Source organism: Condylostylus longicornis, unplaced genomic scaffold (assembly GCF_029603195.1).
Source record: "Condylostylus longicornis isolate FDR11 unplaced genomic scaffold, ASM2960319v2 ptg000113l, whole genome shotgun sequence".
Classification (NCBI taxonomy): domain Eukaryota; kingdom Metazoa; phylum Arthropoda; class Insecta; order Diptera; family Dolichopodidae; genus Condylostylus; species Condylostylus longicornis.
This window is the reverse complement of record NW_026578081.1, coordinates 792,554-812,940: the sequence shown is the minus strand read 5'-3', so window position 1 is coordinate 812,940 and position 20,387 is coordinate 792,554. Positions and strand designations below refer to the sequence as shown.

Below are 20,387 nucleotides of genomic sequence, written 5' to 3'. Positions count from 1 at the left end.
ATTATTATAATAAAAAAGCAAAACAAATACAAAAAAACCAGACATCATAAAAGCACAAAATACATAAAAAACATAATAATTATGTAAAAAAAAACAATGCTTCGTATAAAAACCAAATATTTTACAAAATTTGAGCTCTGAACCAATAGTTCAGATATCGACCACTTGAATTATATAAAAGAGCATATTGTGACTATTTAATATTATAATAAAATCAATTATAATAAAATTTTAACAATAAACTCGAATGAGTGTCCAAAATTCTCAATAAATCAAGGTAAGTTTTGCAGGATAAAATTTTGCATTAAGTTGAAACTTTATAATTTTAGGTACAAATAAAAAATACTTCAAATCAAAATAAAATTTAAATAACAAACGAAAATAATACTTAATAATTAAATATTTAATTAATATTAAAGAACACAATTTACATATAAAATAGCATTTATAAAATGGGCAATGTGTATATGAAATGAATTATTTGTGAAAATTTTTAATATTATGTAATATTTCTAATTTAATTTTTATTAATTGAAATTCATAAATAAACAAATTCCTTTTTCTCCGAATTATTGAATTCCCCTTATATTTATGTACAAAAAAAAAAAAAAATACCTCGATTTTCGGCTACTTCAGCTTCAGCTCTTTGTTTTTCCATTGCAGCTTTTTTCTCTAAATCACCATGATAAGCAACATTTGATATGATTTTGGTATTTGCTTTAATTCTAAGTGTTTCAGGGTCATCGGCAACCTAAAAAGAAAACAATACAATAAATCCTAATTCCATGTACATCACATATCCGGTCATAAATACAAATATATATATGTATATACAAACTTACGAGTATACCTATTTCAACTAAGTACAAATATATATATAAATAAAAATGCAAGGATTTTATATTATATTTTATACAAATGAACTAGGTCAATAAGTTTAAAAGATTATACTTCTATCATAATCAGAGAACCTATAGGTTCTCTGATGTTTGTAAATATCATTGAATTTTTTTTTTATACAATTCTTTTGGCAAGGTTATACAAGCTTGAACATTAATTATCTATATATTTTTATATGGCATTCATTTGGTTTTATATGCACACAAAAAAACTGCAATGCAAATAAAAAAAAAGTTAAATTGAAAAAGAAAAACAAATTATTTGATCCTTGTAAAAAAAAAATAGTTGTCGAAAATTCAAATTATTATTTAATTGTCAGTTGTCACTGTTTTAGTAAGAAAAAACTGGTACAAGTGTTACTTAATGACAAACTATAACTTATTACCTAAAGTCAAGAAGTCTTCTGTTCTCTCTGTGTGCTGAAAAAATAATTAAATTTTTCTCTTGTGGTTATTTCTGTAACAATTTGACTAAGCTAACTGAGTTATGAAATAATTTGTTTTAAATTGTAAGGTTTTGCAAAACTTGCAATTGCAAGTGAAAATATAGAAATCATCATTATAAAACATTAATATGAAATGAACTTGAAATATAATTATTGTGAACATACCCAAATATGTCAAATAAACTCTTCGATTTCATTGTCTATGCACATAATATTTAATGGATGTAAATTTGGTATGAAATACCTTAAACGCATATTATTTTAAAGTTAATAAATTAATTTTATGGTACTTTTATTAAATTAATTCAATTATGGGCGGCAAGCAATTGGAAAAATTTATTTTAAATAAAACAATAGCAGACTACAATATTGATTAAAAATAAACGAGTTAAAAATATAATCATAAATTTTATTCAATAAAACAAAGTATGAAAAAAAAATAAATAAGAAAACTAAAATTAAACTTCTTCACCTACATCTGTCATACACAATAATTTTTCGCCTACTCAAAACAAAAAAGAAAAACCATTCAATTTTCAGGTGATTTGATTAAAGTCATGTAAAAATTTAAGTACATACCAACACTTTTACAATACAAAAAAAATTTTTGTTTTTTTTTTTCATTCCAATTATAGTTTAGAAACTTTGACCTAACCATAAATAGAAGTTTATTTATTTGATCTTTTGTAATCAAATTTAATGTGGAGCAATAACCACATATTTTATTTGTATATGTTCATTAAAAATACACCAGATGGCTACCAATATATTTTCAAGCATCATTGAATTTTAAAATAAAAATTAAAAGTTTTATTTTTTATATTTTAAGAAAACGAAAAGAAAAAATTAAAATAAATTTTCTACAATTATTTTAAACCTTTTTTTCCAATTCTAATTTTATAATTTAAAATTTTTATAAACACCTGTGTAAATTTGCCTTTAGCTTTTTCAAAATCAGCATGATATTTGACGTTTGATTGAATTTTTGTATTTTCAGCAATTCTTTTGAGTTCTGGTGTATCAGCAACTATGGTGGCCTTTGCTTTTGGAATGTGCCTTAAAATAGAGAATTAAAAAAAAAATAAGGAAAATTAAAATAATATATTGAGTAAATAAATGAAAATATAAATTATATATTTTAAAATCTAAATAATAAAAAAAAATAATTGTAAGATTTTTATAAAAACAAACAAACATGTGTGTAATAATACAAAGAAGTGTTTTATCCAAATATTATCCTAATGACTTAAAATAGATAAAAAATGTATACTTTTATATATTATATAAACATATACAGGGTATTTGGCATAAGGTGGCAAATAATTTCAAGGATGATTCTTTGATCAATTTCCAGGAAAAAATTGTATGAGTAGGGGGGCTGGGTGCAGATATATTCGTTTTCGAGTTACAGTCTGTTGAAAAAAAGCTCATAACTTCGAAACAATGCGATATAGAGTTACTATAGGTAGTTTGCTTTACAGGCGATTTATTAGTCTTTATTTTCGGTCCTACAATCGGTTTGATTTGAGCTATAGTTTTCAAGATATAAAGCTCATCAAAGCCAGAATTTTGTTTTTTTTTTTAATTTTTTTTTTTTAAAAACTCGAAATTTTTCGAAAATTTGTGTTATTTTTATTTTGTTTTTCGATGCGGTGGAAGAGTTAAAATTGAAGTCATATAACATTTTCCTCTTTTTCTCATAGTTTTACCAGTAAAACGTGTTAAATGTGTTGTAGATTTTTAGATTTCAAGGGAAGCGAGTGGGGGAAGAGTAAACCCCCAAGCCACCCCAGCCATTTTTGACTTATTGTAGCCTCCCCACGCTCCCACCTACAATATCATCGTCCCAACCACAAAGTCGGAGATATCCCTAAGGGAATTGGATAACAATCCGCGAACACTTAGGAACCCATGTCCAAGACAATTGCGGTGCCAAACAGCCAGTGCCGGACAGTCTCAGAGAATGTGCACGACGGTCTTATCACCGCCCCCACAAAATTTGCACAGGGCGGAGCCCAACTTGCCCAGCCTATGCAGGTGGTACTTCTTTGGGCAGTGCCCCGTGAAGAAATTCGCAATAGTGCGAACCTGGCTCCTGTTCATCCCCACCAACTCTGCGGTGAATCCGCTGGAGCACGCCCAAAGAAACACCTTCGCATGACGGCACCCTTTCGTGTCCCGCCAGTGAAGGCCGAATTCCACCGCGAGCAGGCAGGCAAGCTGCACAAAGTCAGCCCCAGATCCCCTCCGCGGCAGCCCATCGCCAATGGCAATTGTATAATGTAAACGCACGAAAAATGCTTATTTTATACATTGTCTCATATTTATTAACTCCCACTAGTTCACTTCCAACCAATACTCATCATAGAGGGACAATATTTCAGGTTAACAATTTTGTTTTATTTTTAAGAATACATTTTTTAATAATTCAATATTACTTATAGTAATTACCTATACACTATCATTTATCGTATTAAATTTTCTCGACAAAATTGATAAATAACAAAATAGAAATTTTGTTGTCACTTTCATTCAAATTTTATTCAAATAATCAAGTAAATTATTTCCTAATTTTTACCCTAATTACAATTTATTACAATTTTATTTATAAACAACATTACATATTCATTAAAATATTAAATATGTCATAAAATTACCTTAAAAAATTATAGTTGTAATGAATATTAAATCAATAAACTTTCCATTTTTCTTCAAAAATTATCTTTATCGAATATTCCAATCACGATGGTAAACAACACTTTTTCTTCAACATAATAATGCATATATAGTTATTCTGCATACTTTACTATACGCCTAACTAAGTGTTATTACTTAATAATTTGTATTTGGCTATTCATAACTGAACTAGCATTCACAATAATAAAATGATAATATATGCAATCAGCATATATTAATATTATTGTGAATGGTTTTAAAGAGTAGGTGAGTAGAATTATAAATAGCTTTAATTCTATACGGAAAAAAAAACTCAGTGAGTAATAGTGAAATTTTCAATTTACATAAAATAATAAGCTCAAATTTATATTGCGAAATAAGTTTGAAGTGAATCATTTTGTTTACAGGAAGCACTTTTTTTATTAACAATTTTCAGAAGCTATACCTAAAATGCTTTTGAATGAAGAATGGTAGGACAATAAAGAAATTGAAGAAAATATACCAAAATATATAGTACTGATAATAATATAAAGCGAGTTAAGGCAAAAGCTTAAATTGAACAGATCGTATTTGACAGTCCACGTCATATTTTAATGTTAGTGTGTTATTAAGAGTTTTTAAGATTTTTGCCAGAAAATTAAGTGGTTAACATATTTGCAGGAGGATAGACAAACCAAATAAACTTTTTCAATTTAATTCAATCAAATGAATGCTTTAAACTCAATATTTTTACATACATACATAATTATAACAATTTGACAATAATTTCGTATACATATACACGCTTTTATTTTATTTAAAATGCACGTTAAATTTACAATAAGAAAATTTTTATTGCAATCTCATAAATATTATATGATGATCGCCTACAGTAAAAACACTTATGTTGCCAAAAAAAAAAACTCGATATCATAAACAATAGGTTTTGGAGTTTTAAGTCTATAATGTTGATATTAATTTTTAATTTATGTATAAGCAATTTTAGTATTTCAAATGGTGCTCATTGACTTTATATTGAATTCGACTGAAGTATTCAAACGATTTTGTCATAATTTATAGTTACACAAAAATATTTATTGTATTTTTATAAGAATTGTATTGCCGTACATTAGAGAGTGCAGTAAATTAATTAATTTTAATTCTCATAGTAACAACACAAGAAATATTTGCAACACAAAATATTTGATAGATCTGGGCATAGTAGCAAATAAAGTAAATAAATACACCGGCTCTAATAAATCAATACAAAAAGGAAAGTATAGAATACGCAAATCTATATGTTTATTGAGTTAACGCCATATAGTCCTCATTCAGTATAATATCACAAAACGAATTTAAGAAATAAAATTGAAACCCTCTTCAAACGTGCGTCAAATTCACATTAAATTTCCATACTTTAAATCAACTCAACAAATACATATTTAACACTCGGTCGATTAATTTCATTAACTTTTAACTTATTTTTCTTTTTTTGTTTTCCAAAAAAAAACCCATACTCTTTAATAATCACTTTACTTTTCATATTAAAAAAACTTTTAAAACTTTGTAAACAAAGTCTTCTTTCATAAAAAAGTATCTATAATAATATTCATTTGTAGCATGCAAATAAAATTACACAATGTATATATGTATATAAACATGTAAAGATATTTTATAAAGGGATTTTCAATATTTTTCTTATATTTAAATGTAGTACATACTTAACATTGAACTTAAACAAAGTTGAATCAAATCAATTGACTGTAAATGAGAACTTACAAAATTTTTATTAAATGCTTTCACTCATATAGGCATCATATACCAAATATATCAAATTATTGCATACATTTAGGATAAGAAAAAGAAAAAACGTGTGTGACTTGACGATTAAGTAAGTGGGTTAACGTAAAGCATTTTTGTTGACTTAGCATTTCTGTTGACTTAGCATTTCTGTTGACTTTTTGCTTTGCTTTTATAGAAATTTGGAAAATCTTGCAATTCGGAAGTGTCAAGCGTCGAAAATTCAAATCTTGTTAATTTCGAGTGGCGATAACTATAGGGAATAATAAAAAAGAATTACTTATTAATGCCTGAAAGCTGATAAATTATAGATTTCTTCTAAATCTTACCGTCTGGAAGAGAAACGCGATATCAAAAATTAAATAAAACAAATTTTGTAACGGTTAATTTCAGCGGTCATTTTATCATTATTATGCTTGGCTATACTGTAACAGGGTAGACATTAGTTAAAAAAAGTACTCGTTTACACGAAAAGAGTTTCAAGAGAAGTGCAGAATTACGCTAAAGGAATGTAGAAATTTACATTTGCTGTGTAAATTTATTGCGCACAGTACAATAGTACTGTTTTACCAAAAGTAGTATTTCTCGATCAATTAGTTCTATGTTATATATTTTAGTAATCTACTAAAGCCATTGTTTTTGCTTATCATCTTTATTAATTACTATTTTTATAACCCTGATAAAATAAATAACAGTGATCATTATTGTACAACCCTTTATTACCCATAATTATATACACTCTGTTGTTATACGAATATACACACATACACAACAATTTATAAACGAATATTAAATCAAAAATTAAATTAATTATATAATTTTGATTATTATGCATCCTTTACAATTTGTATATGTAAGAGTGTGTACTTTAAAAATTATCTTAGCCATTCTATTATATTTATGTTTTAATTTTTAAAATCTCTTTGTTTTAAAAAAAAAACAAAAAACTAATTTAAATGAAGCCATTTATAAAAATTAAATACCGAAAAATCATATTTTCGCAATCATATCAACAACTCACTCATTCAACTCTTTCTAAGTAAGAATTAAGCAAAAAAAAAAAAAAATTAAATAAACAAAGTGAAATAAAAGTAAAGGTAAAATTAAACGTAGGTTGAGACATCCATTGGAATTTAATATCACGTTAAAGAAAAAAAAAAAACAACAAAACAAAAAACACAAAATACTAAAACAAAATTCCAAAGTTTTCTTCTGTCTTCCCTCCAGATGGCACATTTTTCATTAAAAATATTAAAACAATCAAGAAAAAAAAAAATTAAAAATAACAAGCGTGAAAGGTATGTCATAAGGTAAACGATATTTTGTCAAAATTTCATAAACAATAATAAAAAAAAACAAAACAAAATCTTAAAAGAAAAAAGTTAAAAATTTAAGGGGGTTTCAACAAGAGTTTTATTGTTTTACGTTCCTTTCCATATTTTATTTGTTACAACGTTGTAGGTCTCAGTTTTCATTGACAGTTTGTCGCTCAATTTTTTATAAAAATATTTTTCTTTTCTAATTCTTTTGCTTTTCAGTTTTGAAACTATGACTAAATATTTTTAAATATATATGCGAATATTTTTATATTACCTATATAATTACAAAATTAGCATAAATGCTTCTAATAGTAGGTACTTTATAGATATTCAATCCATTTCGTTATACTAAGTATATTATTTGTATTTTTTTTTTCGCATTACGCTAGTATAATTGTCAAATTCCTCAATCTAGATGAATAAAGGTAATTTGCAAGATTATGTCACTATAATATTATTGTATTATATAATACAATATGTAGACTTTATAACAATTATGCACATATACATATATGAGTATGTACAATGTAAGACTATAATTATGGCACAATTATTTTATACATGTATGTAAGTATTATTATTAAAATATAATTTGGGCGATGATTAGTTTTTGAGTATTGAAATTTTGTTTCGTTTTGTTGACCTTTATTTTTTTTTTGTCATTAAAGAATCAGACAAATATGACATCATATCTCCAAATTTAGTCAAAATTTACATGTATACGAAATAATAACAAGATTTTGTTGTTGTTTTTATTTAAAATTCAGGAAAAGTATTCAACATTCATTGAAAAGTAATTTATAAGGAAAGATATTAATATGTTCTTTGTATTCAAAGAGGACGATATTATATGTGTATGTATATAAATATGTATGTATATCCTAAGAGTAGCAACATGCATGTTGAAAATATGGATAAATTTTGTTTTGAAGGAAAATTAATAAATCTTTTATTGTCACTTTTATTCATTGTCGTTGCCTAACAATATAATATATACGTACTCACATCATCTTTAGTAGCGAAAACATTGATAAACAAGCGATGTAAATTGCAATTCAAAAGGATTTTCCAAGAAATTTAAAAAAAAAGTATAAACTAAATTTGTTAATGTTCTACTCCATAAAGGCTATAAGATCTAATAAAATTTCATTGGAATATACTTAAATCGCATTGAGCCTTATAGCCAAACATAATATTAAAACTGTAACTGCTTCAGGTGGAATTTTTATGATCTTACTCGTATATGGTTTTCTTCTTCCTAAAAGAAGATTATTTAATTTTGACAAGTGTATTGACTTATTTGACACATTATTATGTATTCATTTTTTTTGTGAAATTATGCTTTCATAAAATTTAAAATTTCCAAAGTGTCGCCAATTTTAAAACTTTTCCAATATTTAAATTGTAAATTTATAAATGATGCAATCAAAATGCTTGAAATCCAAAAAACAAAATTATCATACGTAAGTACAAGTGAAAAAGTGATTACAAAAATATTTTAATTTATTAGAAAATTCACTACTATAATTACGCATACGCGTAATACATACCATGTACGCTTATATATAAAATGTAAAAGAAACATGATGTTTATTGCAACATAACAATAAAATATTTAAGGTGGGTCTCCACTTATATATACAAAAAAAGGAGAAATACGCAATATTGTAATTTGTTTACATTACACAAAATTGTTTTTGTTTTTTTCCACACAAAATTTTTGAGTGCTCTCTTTGATTTTTCATTTTAAAAATATTTGAAAGCGTTTAATATTTACATATATAGAATTCGAATGTTGTTGCCTTGTCATTGTTATAATGATAGTGGAGCGTATTGTCGCTGTTATAATAAATAAAAGTGGAGCGTTCACATATTTTAGCAGATTTTTATTAAATTGTAATGACATTAGTAAAAACAAGACATAAATGTAATTTAACGAGTTTTATGTTTTAGGCAATCTTGGGGGCTCATGCAGTGAAGAGTCATCTGGGGTAGGACGTGGAAATGCTCCCCGTCTATCATGAGATGGATGTATATCATAATGGTATTTCCGGTCTTGAAATACGGGGCGGTGGCCTGGGCGAAAAGAATGACGCTTTAAACAACGAGAAGGGATCTGGAACTTTTGCAGCGACTTGCATGCATCTGCATTACCGTGGCTGTTAGGACTTATCCAAACGCGTCAATGGATGTGGTTTTGGGACTAGATTTACTCGTTGTCAAGACGGCGTTGAAAAAAGTTATTCTGACGTTGGGGAACAATTGGATATGAATGATTGGGGCGCGACATTGGTATCGTCTCACCATTGAGGATTTGCTCCTTACACTGCCTACGGTTGATTTGGTTAGTAGATATAGGTTCGAGAAGAATTTCAATTCGTTCCTGAGTGACTGGAGGAGCTAGCGTGCAGAGTTCGCCGGTTACACCTTGAGTCACCACCCATCGTGTGATACACGGACAGGTCCTTATGCACACAGATAGTGTTTTTTTTTCGAATAATGCAAATATTTAATATAACCACTTAACTTTCAACCATCTTAAAAAAGAAGCCACTGTGTGAAAATTTGTAAGCAAACAGTAATGGGACAAATGAAATTATGGGTTATATTGACTATGAATCATTTAATTAGTCAAAAAACTCAACTCCCAACTATACATGTCCTTACATTTGTTCTCATCTATGATCGATTACAAAAAGAAATTAACACAAGCTATTTAAACAATTCAATTAAACTTCGTTTTTCATTATTATTTATTTTCCTTCCCATAAACTTTTCCGGTTTATTTCCTTTAAAATTTTCAACACATTTACTGTAATATTTACAGTATTAACAAATATAATATGTATAAAAAAAAATTAGTTTTTAGTGCAAACTCAATAGGTCATCAAAAAAATTTCGAATTAAGTAACGTTACGTGAATGACAGATTATTTTAACGTCACTCTCGCATAACTTTGCATACTCGTATTAGTAAGAGAACAAACCACCAGTCAACAAAAAAACTCTTATGAATACATCTAATTTGTTTTGCTCATAATTTTTTTATTTTCATTTTTTATATGGGTAACTCTCTAATTACAAACTACACCTGGATTATAAATTTTAAAAAATTACTAACATGTAGATGAAGTACAAAAAAAAAAACTGCTTGTATGCTTAAAATGTTATAAAAAAACTACAAAATTTAAACATTTTTAAATAGAATTTTTTTTTTAAATGTTTAAAAAATCGGTGGAACGTGTTTTACGTTTTATTAACGAAAATAAATATTTTCCTTTTTTTTTAATGATTTTTTTAATTTTTTCTTTTTTCGTCATTTCATGCAATAAAATGGCTAATTCCCTGCAATATTTGCAAAAACAAATGAATCAAAAATGATTTATAACCGTACATTATGCTTCAAATGAGTTTAAAATTTTCAAATTTAAGAATAAGCTGTCATAGGCTTTTATTAATAATATTGAGAACGACATTAATGACTCAAATAATGAGTGTCAAAAATCTTTTAAGTAAAATTTAAAGTGAAATACAATGGAGCCACGATATAAATGATAACTATTTATTGTATAGCGAAAGTATTATTTTGAAAATTGCCAATTCTAAATTCATTTACTTAATTATTCTGAAACTTTTAGTTTTGAAGTTTTTTTTTTTTGTTGAACTTAACGTTTTACAATCAGCCACTCAAAATAAGTTATAGATGACTTATGAGAACTATGAATGAATTATTAAAGGTTTGCTCTCGAAATATTAAACGTCTCATAATAATTATTAATTAATTGATCATTTCATCGAGACTTTACTGTACTTAATTCGATGCACACACTATAATGGGAAATCTAATGTAAATTAATAGAAAATAGTATATGAATGTATGAATAATGCCTCAATTTTTGATCTAACTAGAGCTTTGAATTGCTGAAAATTTAAAATATTTCTTGTAATACTTTTATCACATCATGAAAATGAGTGCTTTTCTAAGGAATACTTTCAAGGCCAAACATATTTCATGCACTTTGGTTGATTTGATTTTAGAAATTCATTAAAATTTTAAAATAGAACGCCTCATTAAACGAAATTCATTTCATATCTAAACCTTGTCTAACAACCACATTATACTAAGTACTTAAACATTATTTTGTAAAATAAAATCAATTAATCAAAATATTCTAATTTTAAAAATCTTATCAAAATTTCTAAAATTAATTTCAGTAAATATTTATATTTATTTTTACATATTTACATAAATATCAATAATACAATATAATTTATATCAATAATATAAATTTGCTACAGCCCACAACAAGTTCATTAACTTATTAAAATAAAAATAGAAAATTAAATGTAATACCCATAATTATATAAATAAAAAAAATTACACGCTAACTAAGTAATAAATTATCTGACTAATTAACTTCTTAAGATTTTTCAATTAACATTTTACAAAAACACCAAATTGTAAAAGTAAAGAATTTAAGCCAAAAAAAAAATTATAATTAATTAATAAATTATCTTATACATATACATATGCACACAATCAATTCAATTTACTTAAAATTACTTTGCCCCAAAATATAAATTTGTTTAAAAATACAAAAATAATTCAATTTTAATTTTAGAATATTGTGAAAAAAAATAAATATTAGAATTCTTTTTCAAAGAAATTTTAATTTCTATTGTTTTAAATTTTCTATTAAAAATAATTAAAATTAAAATAATTTCTAAATTCTCTATTAAAATTGGCCATCATACAAAATTCAAAACATCATACTAATAAATATAAAGGTTTGTGTTCTTCGACACAGTTTGTTGATTATTTTCAAATACAAATAATTTTGTAATTTTTATTATATAAAAAAAAAAATTGTTTTTTTTTTCGTAATTCTCTTCCTTAATTCTATCACACCAATAATTTTATAATTCGCGCAAAAAACCCAAAAATTATTTCATTTTAATTAAAATATTAAAATTGAAATTCAAAATGGTATTATAAAATTAATATTGTAAATTCATGATGCCTTTAAGTCAACTTTGGAGGATGAGTGTAGATAACGCAGATTTTGCGGGAAAAATGAGTACATCTCATCAGCACAAAATGGGAAACACTGGAGAACTGCGTACTCACTTCGGCTTCAGTCTACCGAAACTTTCAAATTACTCGAATCCATCAGGGGGATGAGTCTCAAGGGGGTGGTGTATCAGCGTATCTTACACCTTGTGAGGCAAGACACAATGGATCCTTTATGCTGGTCCCTGTGCACTCTTACTCTATCTGTACATTTTACAATCTACAATTCACATGATTCTTCTAATTAAGAAACAATTACATTTTGCGTATTCTATAGGTTTTGAGCAATATTGTTGACTTACACAAAAAACCATGTTTGAGTAAAACAATCTCAAAAACATCAAATGTAATCGTTCAGTTGTATTGACATTAAGCTGTGTTAAAAATCAATTAGTAATGCTCTTAAGCATAACTTTACAAAAACTTAATAACTTTAAACTTATCTTAATATCAAGCAGAACAAACATATATTTTTCTGGCACCAAAAATATTAAAAATGTTTAGTTGTCACTTGTATTTTAGGATGATTTTTCAATTTGTTAAAATTTTTTCAGAAAAAATTTAGAAAAGTAAGGCAAATTAAATTGAATTCTGAATTTTATTTTATTCGGTTTTAAGAATATGGTTTTTTACTTTTATACTAAAGAAATTAGAAGAATGTTAAGAATTTGAGTAAAATCAAAAAAAAAAAAAAAATAAGAGGAAAATGGAGTGACTAATCAAACACAATGAAATAAATTCTAGAGTGATTTTTCCAGAAACTAAGCAAATACCGAAATTCAATTCGAATCGATAATTTCCACATTATAAACGAAAATTCAATTAAGTTTATTAAATATTTTTATTTTATTTTCTAAAGTCTACGCAGCTTCGTCTATGAGAAAAATCAAATTATTTTACCTTAATGAATTTGCAAGTGTAGGAAAAATTGTTTTCAGTTTATTATTAGCAGAAAAAAAAACAAAAACAAAATTAAAATGAAAAAAAAACAATTTTCATTTTTATTACACATTGTTTAACTTTTTTTGTGCATCTTACACTTCAATAATATTGTGCATATTTTTCCATATTTCTGCCAGATTTGTATATACATTATAAGATCAACATAAAAATAATTAGGTTGAAATTTTTTGTAAATATGTAAAAAATTAAAATAAAACAAAAAAACGAAACAAATTTATTTAAAATTTAATTTAACAAGTATACATACATGTATGCATACATGTGTAAATATAATGTCGTATACAAATTTACAAACATGAATAACGCAATCAGCATAAAAACAGGGTTATTACAAAAGATTAAAAGAAAAATCTAAATTGAATTTTATAATTCAATAGGAAGGAATTTTTAACAATTTAATATTTGTGTTCCAAATTATCAAATACCAAAAATAGTTAAGATCAACCAAATAATTCAGATGGTTTGTGGACTAACAGATTTCTCCTATAAAATTGGCATCACATTTAAAAAACAAAAACACGACGCTTTTCTTTTATTATTTTCTTATATTATAAGAGAGATCTTAATAATAAGAGAGATTATTATTGCATATTTTTAGGAACAGATCAAAGTATAGAAACAAGAGACAATTGAAAATGCCGGCAATGGACCCGACCATGATTTCCTATTAAAATTTATTAGAGCTGTGTACTGACGAATCTATTTATAAAATTCACGGAGCTAAATTTCCTACTCTACTTTAAGATTACTGAATTTCCTACTCTACTTGAGATTTAAATAACAAAATAATTTCTCACGCACATAAACAGTTTAATATATTTCTGTAATTAAATAAAAACAAGCAAGATCTCTTATTTTATGCATTCAAATCAGAATTTTAGATAATCGTTTGCGAACTACATCTAAAATTTTGTTGTTGCCAGAAAACAGTAATCTTTTCTAGATTTTTTGAAATTACAGCAAAATGTGTAATTTAGTAATTTAGTTTTTAATATATTTTTACAAAAATTGCATATGGCTAGGCGTTTTGTTTTATTTACTAACAATAAAATTTAATTAAAAACATTTTTATGTGTGAAAAATTTTATTACATTCCGAGAGAAATCATTGCTATTCTTATAATGATAATGTTAAAATGATGATAGAAAGAGAGGCATATTATAACCAGGTGGAAACTTTTATAAAAATAAATTTTTATGATTATCACAAGTGCTCATACATGAGAAGTGTGAGCAACATAATTTACGCAAATTTGGATTTATATTTATTCACTCTGTATACCCTTGAAAAACAAAAACAAAAAAACAAAAAGTATAAGAAAAAACACTTACCAAAAAAAAAATTAATAAAAAGCTTCAACAAGAACTGAAAAACCATGCTAGTATTATGCATATAGAAATTAGTATTTTGGTGACTTTTTCAATAAAAATTGTACAAAAGGCACAAAATTTTGAGCCCTAAAAATAAACTTTTCTAATTATTTTATTATTATTATTTTTCGTTTTTTTTTAATTTATATATATTTTATATATATAAATATATTTATTTATATGAAAAATATGCAATCGCGTGAATTATAAAAAAAAATATATAAATTTTTTACAACAATATGACCAGTTCAAATTATTTAAACCAAATAGAAAGTTGATTTTAATAAAAATCTTTAATATATTTTTTAATTATTTCTTTAAAATTACTTTAAAAATGTTAAATGTAATACAACATGTTATAATTTATAATAAATAATTAATAAGAAAATTAATTAAATCAAATTAATAAAAAAATTAATAAGAAAAAAAACCATTATTTTTATTAACTATATTATAATTAATTAATTAATTATTAAAAACAAACAAATAAATTAAAAATTTTATTTAAATGTATAGTAAATATTTGACAGTAATCAGATGACAACATCAAATAAAAAATATTTTTATATTGGTGGAGTTGTTGGTGTTGCATTACTTGCATTTTTAGTACATTACTGGTATACACATCGTACAGATGATGATGCTAAACATAAAAGTTTACATGCATTAGAGCATGCTGTTAAACATAAATTACGTCATTTACATGTCGATTATTTATTAAGAAATCCAAAATTTTTTATGTATCGTAATAAATTATTACGTAATTATAAACCACAACCATATGATGATCCAACTGTTATATGGGATATTGTTAATTGGTGGCCAAATGAAAATGATATATATCCACAATATGATTCAACAATGGGACAATTATTATTAACATTAAAAAATGAAACAATTACAAAAGCAAAATTAACACCAAAAGGTACACAATTAAAATTATTATTAAAATTATCATCAATACAAAAAGTTATATTTAAACCACAACATTATAATCGTGATGATATTATTGAAGGACCAATATATTCTGGTAAAGATCGTCATAATTCAGAAATTTATTCATTTTATTTGGGTGCAGTATTAGATTTACGTTGGACACCAATTGCTGTTGGACGTCGTATTAATTTAGAAGAAATATATAAAGTTGCTGATTCAACATTAAAAAAATATTTTATATTAAATGAAATTGAAAATGGTGAAACAAGTAATACTAATAATGATAATAATAATAATAATAATGAAAATGATAATGATAATAATGGTGATAATGATGATACTAAAAAAAATATTAATTATTGTTTTTATGGTACATGTCATTTTTGTAGTGAAGATGAACCAGTATGCGGTGATGAAAATAATATGCTAGAAGGTGCTATATTATTTATGATACCTGGTAATATACATAAACATAAATCACCATGGCAACGTACATATAAAGAAACAACACGTGCCGAATGGGAAGATAATATGCAATTTTGTAAACCATTAAAATCAAAAATGCAATTAACATTATTATTAGATTTAATTGATGCATCAATATTTGATTATTTAATACAAAATGGTGATAGACATCATTATGAAACAAGAGATGATCGTTTAATATTAACAGATAATGCAAAAGGTTTTGGTAATCCAAGTAAAGATGTATTTGATATATTAGCACCATTATATCAATGTTGTTTAATACGTAAAACCACATGGGATAGATTAACTGTATTATCTGGTGGTTCATTAACTGATTTAATTGATCGTATGACAAAAAATGATGATTTATATCCATTAATTAGTGAAAAACATAGAAAAGGTATAGAAAGAAGACTGTTAACAATATATGCTGTTGTAGAACATTGTATGGATTTATATGGTGAAGATATATTAAGATCATAATTATATTATTGAAAAATAATATTATGTGTAAACATATTAAATTCAAATATATTTTATATTCATAACAATGCAAAACAAAAAAAAAAATAGCAAAATGTAATTTGAATTTATGAAAATTCAATGAAATACCTAAATTAAATTTTTTATTTTTTGTTGTAAAATTCTTTCGCAAATAAAGACATAATTTATATACATATGTGTATGTGCAAAATATTTATAATATTTTTAAATTGATCACTTAAAACGAAAGTATTATTGATAACAATTAAATTAAATATTATATTAAATAAAGTAAATAATTTGTTTTATTAAAAATAGAAGAAAAAATTGCATTTACAATTTAACAAAAATGTTGAAAATGAAGTATTTTATTTTGTGATTTTATTAACCACATAATTTTGGAATTAATTGAAAGTGGATCTGAATCAAATAATTGACAATTTGGAGACGAAATTAAAATTATTAAAATTTATTTAATATTTGGTACGGTCAATTCAACCAATTATGTCTAAAGTGAATCGAGTTCAAAATTTACTGCAATATGGAACGAAAAACAAATATTAAATAATTTCATATTTTAACAAATTATTAAATAAATATTAAAAAATTCAAACATCTTTTTCTATATATTAAAAAATTGAATGATGTCATTATAAATTTATAATTTTTTTTTTTTTTGTTATACTTCAATTTTCATTTAATGCAAATCTATACAAAAACTTTTCTCACAATATAAAGACGGAATATTATAAAGAAATAATTACACACTTAAATTATTTAATATGCAATAGTGAATTATTTTAAATGCGGTTTTAATCTTTATTAATTCATTTATGTATACATTCATATTATGTTTATAAGTATGTATATGAAAAATACATAATATACCTATATTCGAATAAAACAAAAGAAACCGCAATAGCATTTAATTTGAAATAGAAAAACAGAAAAAAAAACCAACTTGAGAATTATTTTAATTCTTTATGTTAGTTGAAAATTTACAAAAATGGTTATTAATTTCTATATAAATAATATACGCTATTTTAGGAAGAAAAATTACTCATTACATAATTATGTATAATAGAAGATAATAAAATAATAATTGGAAAATTATGAAATAATTTAAAATTCTATTCTAAGTTTTTCAATCTACCTTAGACTCACATTCTATATGCATAGAATGTTCTAGTTTCCTAATATTAAGTACTAAGTATAAAGTAATTTAATTCAATTAATTAACATAACAGTATTGCCAATGATTGTTAATTTGATAAATCGATCTACTTGCAGAATTATTTACAATAAACATATACATGCATCATAATATACTTATTTACGTTGACATAAATTTTCCCAGCTTCCACTTTAATATTTCCAATATACACAAATGTATACAAATTAAATTATTTAATTTTACTAAATAAATAAATTAATATTCTCAAAATTTTAATGATTTCTATGTTACTTTTAACAAAATCATTAATTATCATCATGTTATACTTACGTTAAGTATATACACAAACCAATTTGTAAAAATAAAATTTTATACAAAATTGCAAATCAAATTCAATTTAAATAATCAAAATATTTTTAATTTTAATTAATAGTCATGATCATATAATGTTACATTACACCTATTAACTGACAAGTAATAAATTTAAAGATCTAGGAAAATAGGTACATACACATATTTCATTTCAAAAAGTGGAACTATATTTTAGGCAAGAATTGGACAGAATTTACAAAAAAAGTAATTTATGTATGCGCGTTTTTAAAATTCAAGTAAAGTACGTAAAACTATGGTGGCAAATTATGAAAATTTTACAAATTAAATACGAATTTAATGTGATTTCAAATTTAATAAAAACAAATCTTTTTTAATGGAAAGAACTAAACTAAAACTGGATTGGCTTAAAAATTTTTAAAATTTTCAAGTGTCTGTCTGTATTGAAAACTTATAATATTCAACGTTTTTGCTTGGCTTAATTTAATTAAACTTAAAATCAAAGATATCTGAAGCAATAAGTTGAATTTTTCAAAACATACGCATTTTGACGCAAGTGATTTTATGTTACACAAAAACAGTAACTATTAATTATTTACTTTGTATTTAATATGCATGTATACGTATACATATGCTCTTACTACCTACTCTTCAAAATTGTTAGTTATCGTTTTGCACTAACTTGTAAAATAAAAAACTAAAATTAAAATTTCGCTCATATTTCTTACACATTCAACAATTAAAAAACTTTGTTGCGGAAATTTTCTTTTTTCTATTTTTCGCTTTAAATCTGCTTTTATTATTTATTTTTTATCTCTAAAAAGAAATCGCGAATGTTTAAATTTTTTAATTTTTTTTTTCACAAATCATAACCGTTATGGTCATAAAATTTATTTTTAGAGAGGAAAAAAAAATAAAGAAAATTTGTCCCAACAAAAATTACATAATAAATGTTTTTAAAAAAAAACAAAAACACAATTTTAATCAGCTTTCATCAACAATCTTAAAAAAATTTTGCCTCATATAAATTAGTGTTGCCGTTTAAGTTTTCTCCAAGTAAATTTTCAAATGTTTTTCAAATTGAATATTCTCAAAAATCACAACTAACTTAGGCAAGATTCACGGTGAATGTGAAAATTTTTAAAATCTATATATTCTTATGTAATAAACTCAAGAGTTACGGCGAAACATTATAGTAAAGTAAGTGACTTACAAAAAATATTATCAACACCTGAAATTTCATGCTTTTTTTTGGAAAATTCAAAACAAGGAAATTAAGGTGAAGAACGTGGTATAATAATCATAATATTATAAAATGCATACAATTTCATTTTAAATTTATTATGAATTTACTACAATTTCAGTTAATGAAACGATAACACTGCTGAGTGCACAATCCTGATACCTTAATATTATCAAAACAAAATTTTTTTACTTTTTTTTTTTTATTTTTAAAAGAATTTAAAAATTTTATTTCGATAAAATTTACTATTCAAGGCCAAAGTAATTTGTATGCAAAAATTAAAAAATATCGTAAAATGGGAAATAAAAACAATAAAAACACTAAAAATAAATGTAGATTGAAACGAAATCGAAAAAAAATACGTAGAAATTCAAATTCATCTCTTGAAAAAAAACTGATATTTTTTTAATAAAGCCACATACATACATACTTAAATATAAGTTTCGGAGAAATCTATAATTTGAGTCACACACAATGATAAATTAAATCAAAACAACAACTTAATTGGGAAATACCACAAAAAATATTTTAGAATTTATTCATTAAGTAAGGGTAAAACTGAAAGAGAATTGGATTTATTTTTTATTTATTTAGAAAAATTTAGAACAAATTAAAAAAATATATGAAATAATAAATACCAAAAATGTGCCATAAAAATTTTGAAGAAGAGGCTCGAAAATTTTGTATAATTAAAATTTCTGGAAAATCAATTGAGTTTTTTTCAATAACTAAAAAATATTTCAGAAAAATACATAAGAAAGCTATGAATTTAATGCTGGAGAAATACATACTTAGCTGTATTTCAAATTGGCATGCATGTATATTACTTCTCATTTGACTCCTTAGAAAAAGTAATTAAAAAAGCATCTTATTCGGTATTGCATGACTCACTGTATTCTTTCATGAAATATCCAAGAACAACAAAATGTAAAAAAATCGGTATACTTTATTATTCAAAAAAAAAAAAAATGTAAAAAAAATGTAAAAAACGTAAATAAAAATGTAAACAACGTAAACAAAAATGTAAAAAACATAAAAAATTTGTATATTTTCCACAACACAAAAAAACACTTGGAAAATTTTTCTACTTCGAAAACATTGTAAAATTTCCTAAATATTTTATATGAAGCCCGGTATTTCACATGTTTTTGGCAAAGTACAAACATACAAAACTCTGAAGTAAAATAAAAATCCACAGATTTTGCTGTACACAGTTTTTATATATAAAATA

At 24.4% G+C, this 20,387-nt stretch overlaps 2 protein-coding genes across 5 annotated transcripts in view; one reads left to right on the top strand and one right to left on the bottom strand.

Moving 5' to 3' along the window:
- The window catches only part of LOC129614576 (LIM and SH3 domain protein Lasp), a 65,887-nt gene that overhangs the window by 3,774 nt on the left and 41,726 nt on the right, over nt 1-20,387 (bottom strand). For all 4 annotated transcript variants that reach the window (XM_055529270.1, XM_055529269.1, XM_055529271.1 and 1 more), the window contains exons 3-4: nt 2,269-2,401; nt 616-751 (exon numbers count right to left, since the gene is read on the bottom strand). In XM_055529270.1, the coding sequence (XP_055385245.1) occupies nt 616-751; nt 2,269-2,401 (269 nt within the window). The remainder of the gene's footprint in view (nt 1-615; nt 752-2,268; nt 2,402-20,387) is intronic.
- LOC129614577 (glycosaminoglycan xylosylkinase homolog) lies at nt 14,863-16,636 on the top strand. Its single transcript, XM_055529273.1, has one exon. The coding sequence runs from the start codon at nt 15,060-15,062 to the stop codon at nt 16,407-16,409; it is 1,350 nt and encodes a 449-aa protein (XP_055385248.1). The 5' UTR covers nt 14,863-15,059; the 3' UTR covers nt 16,410-16,636.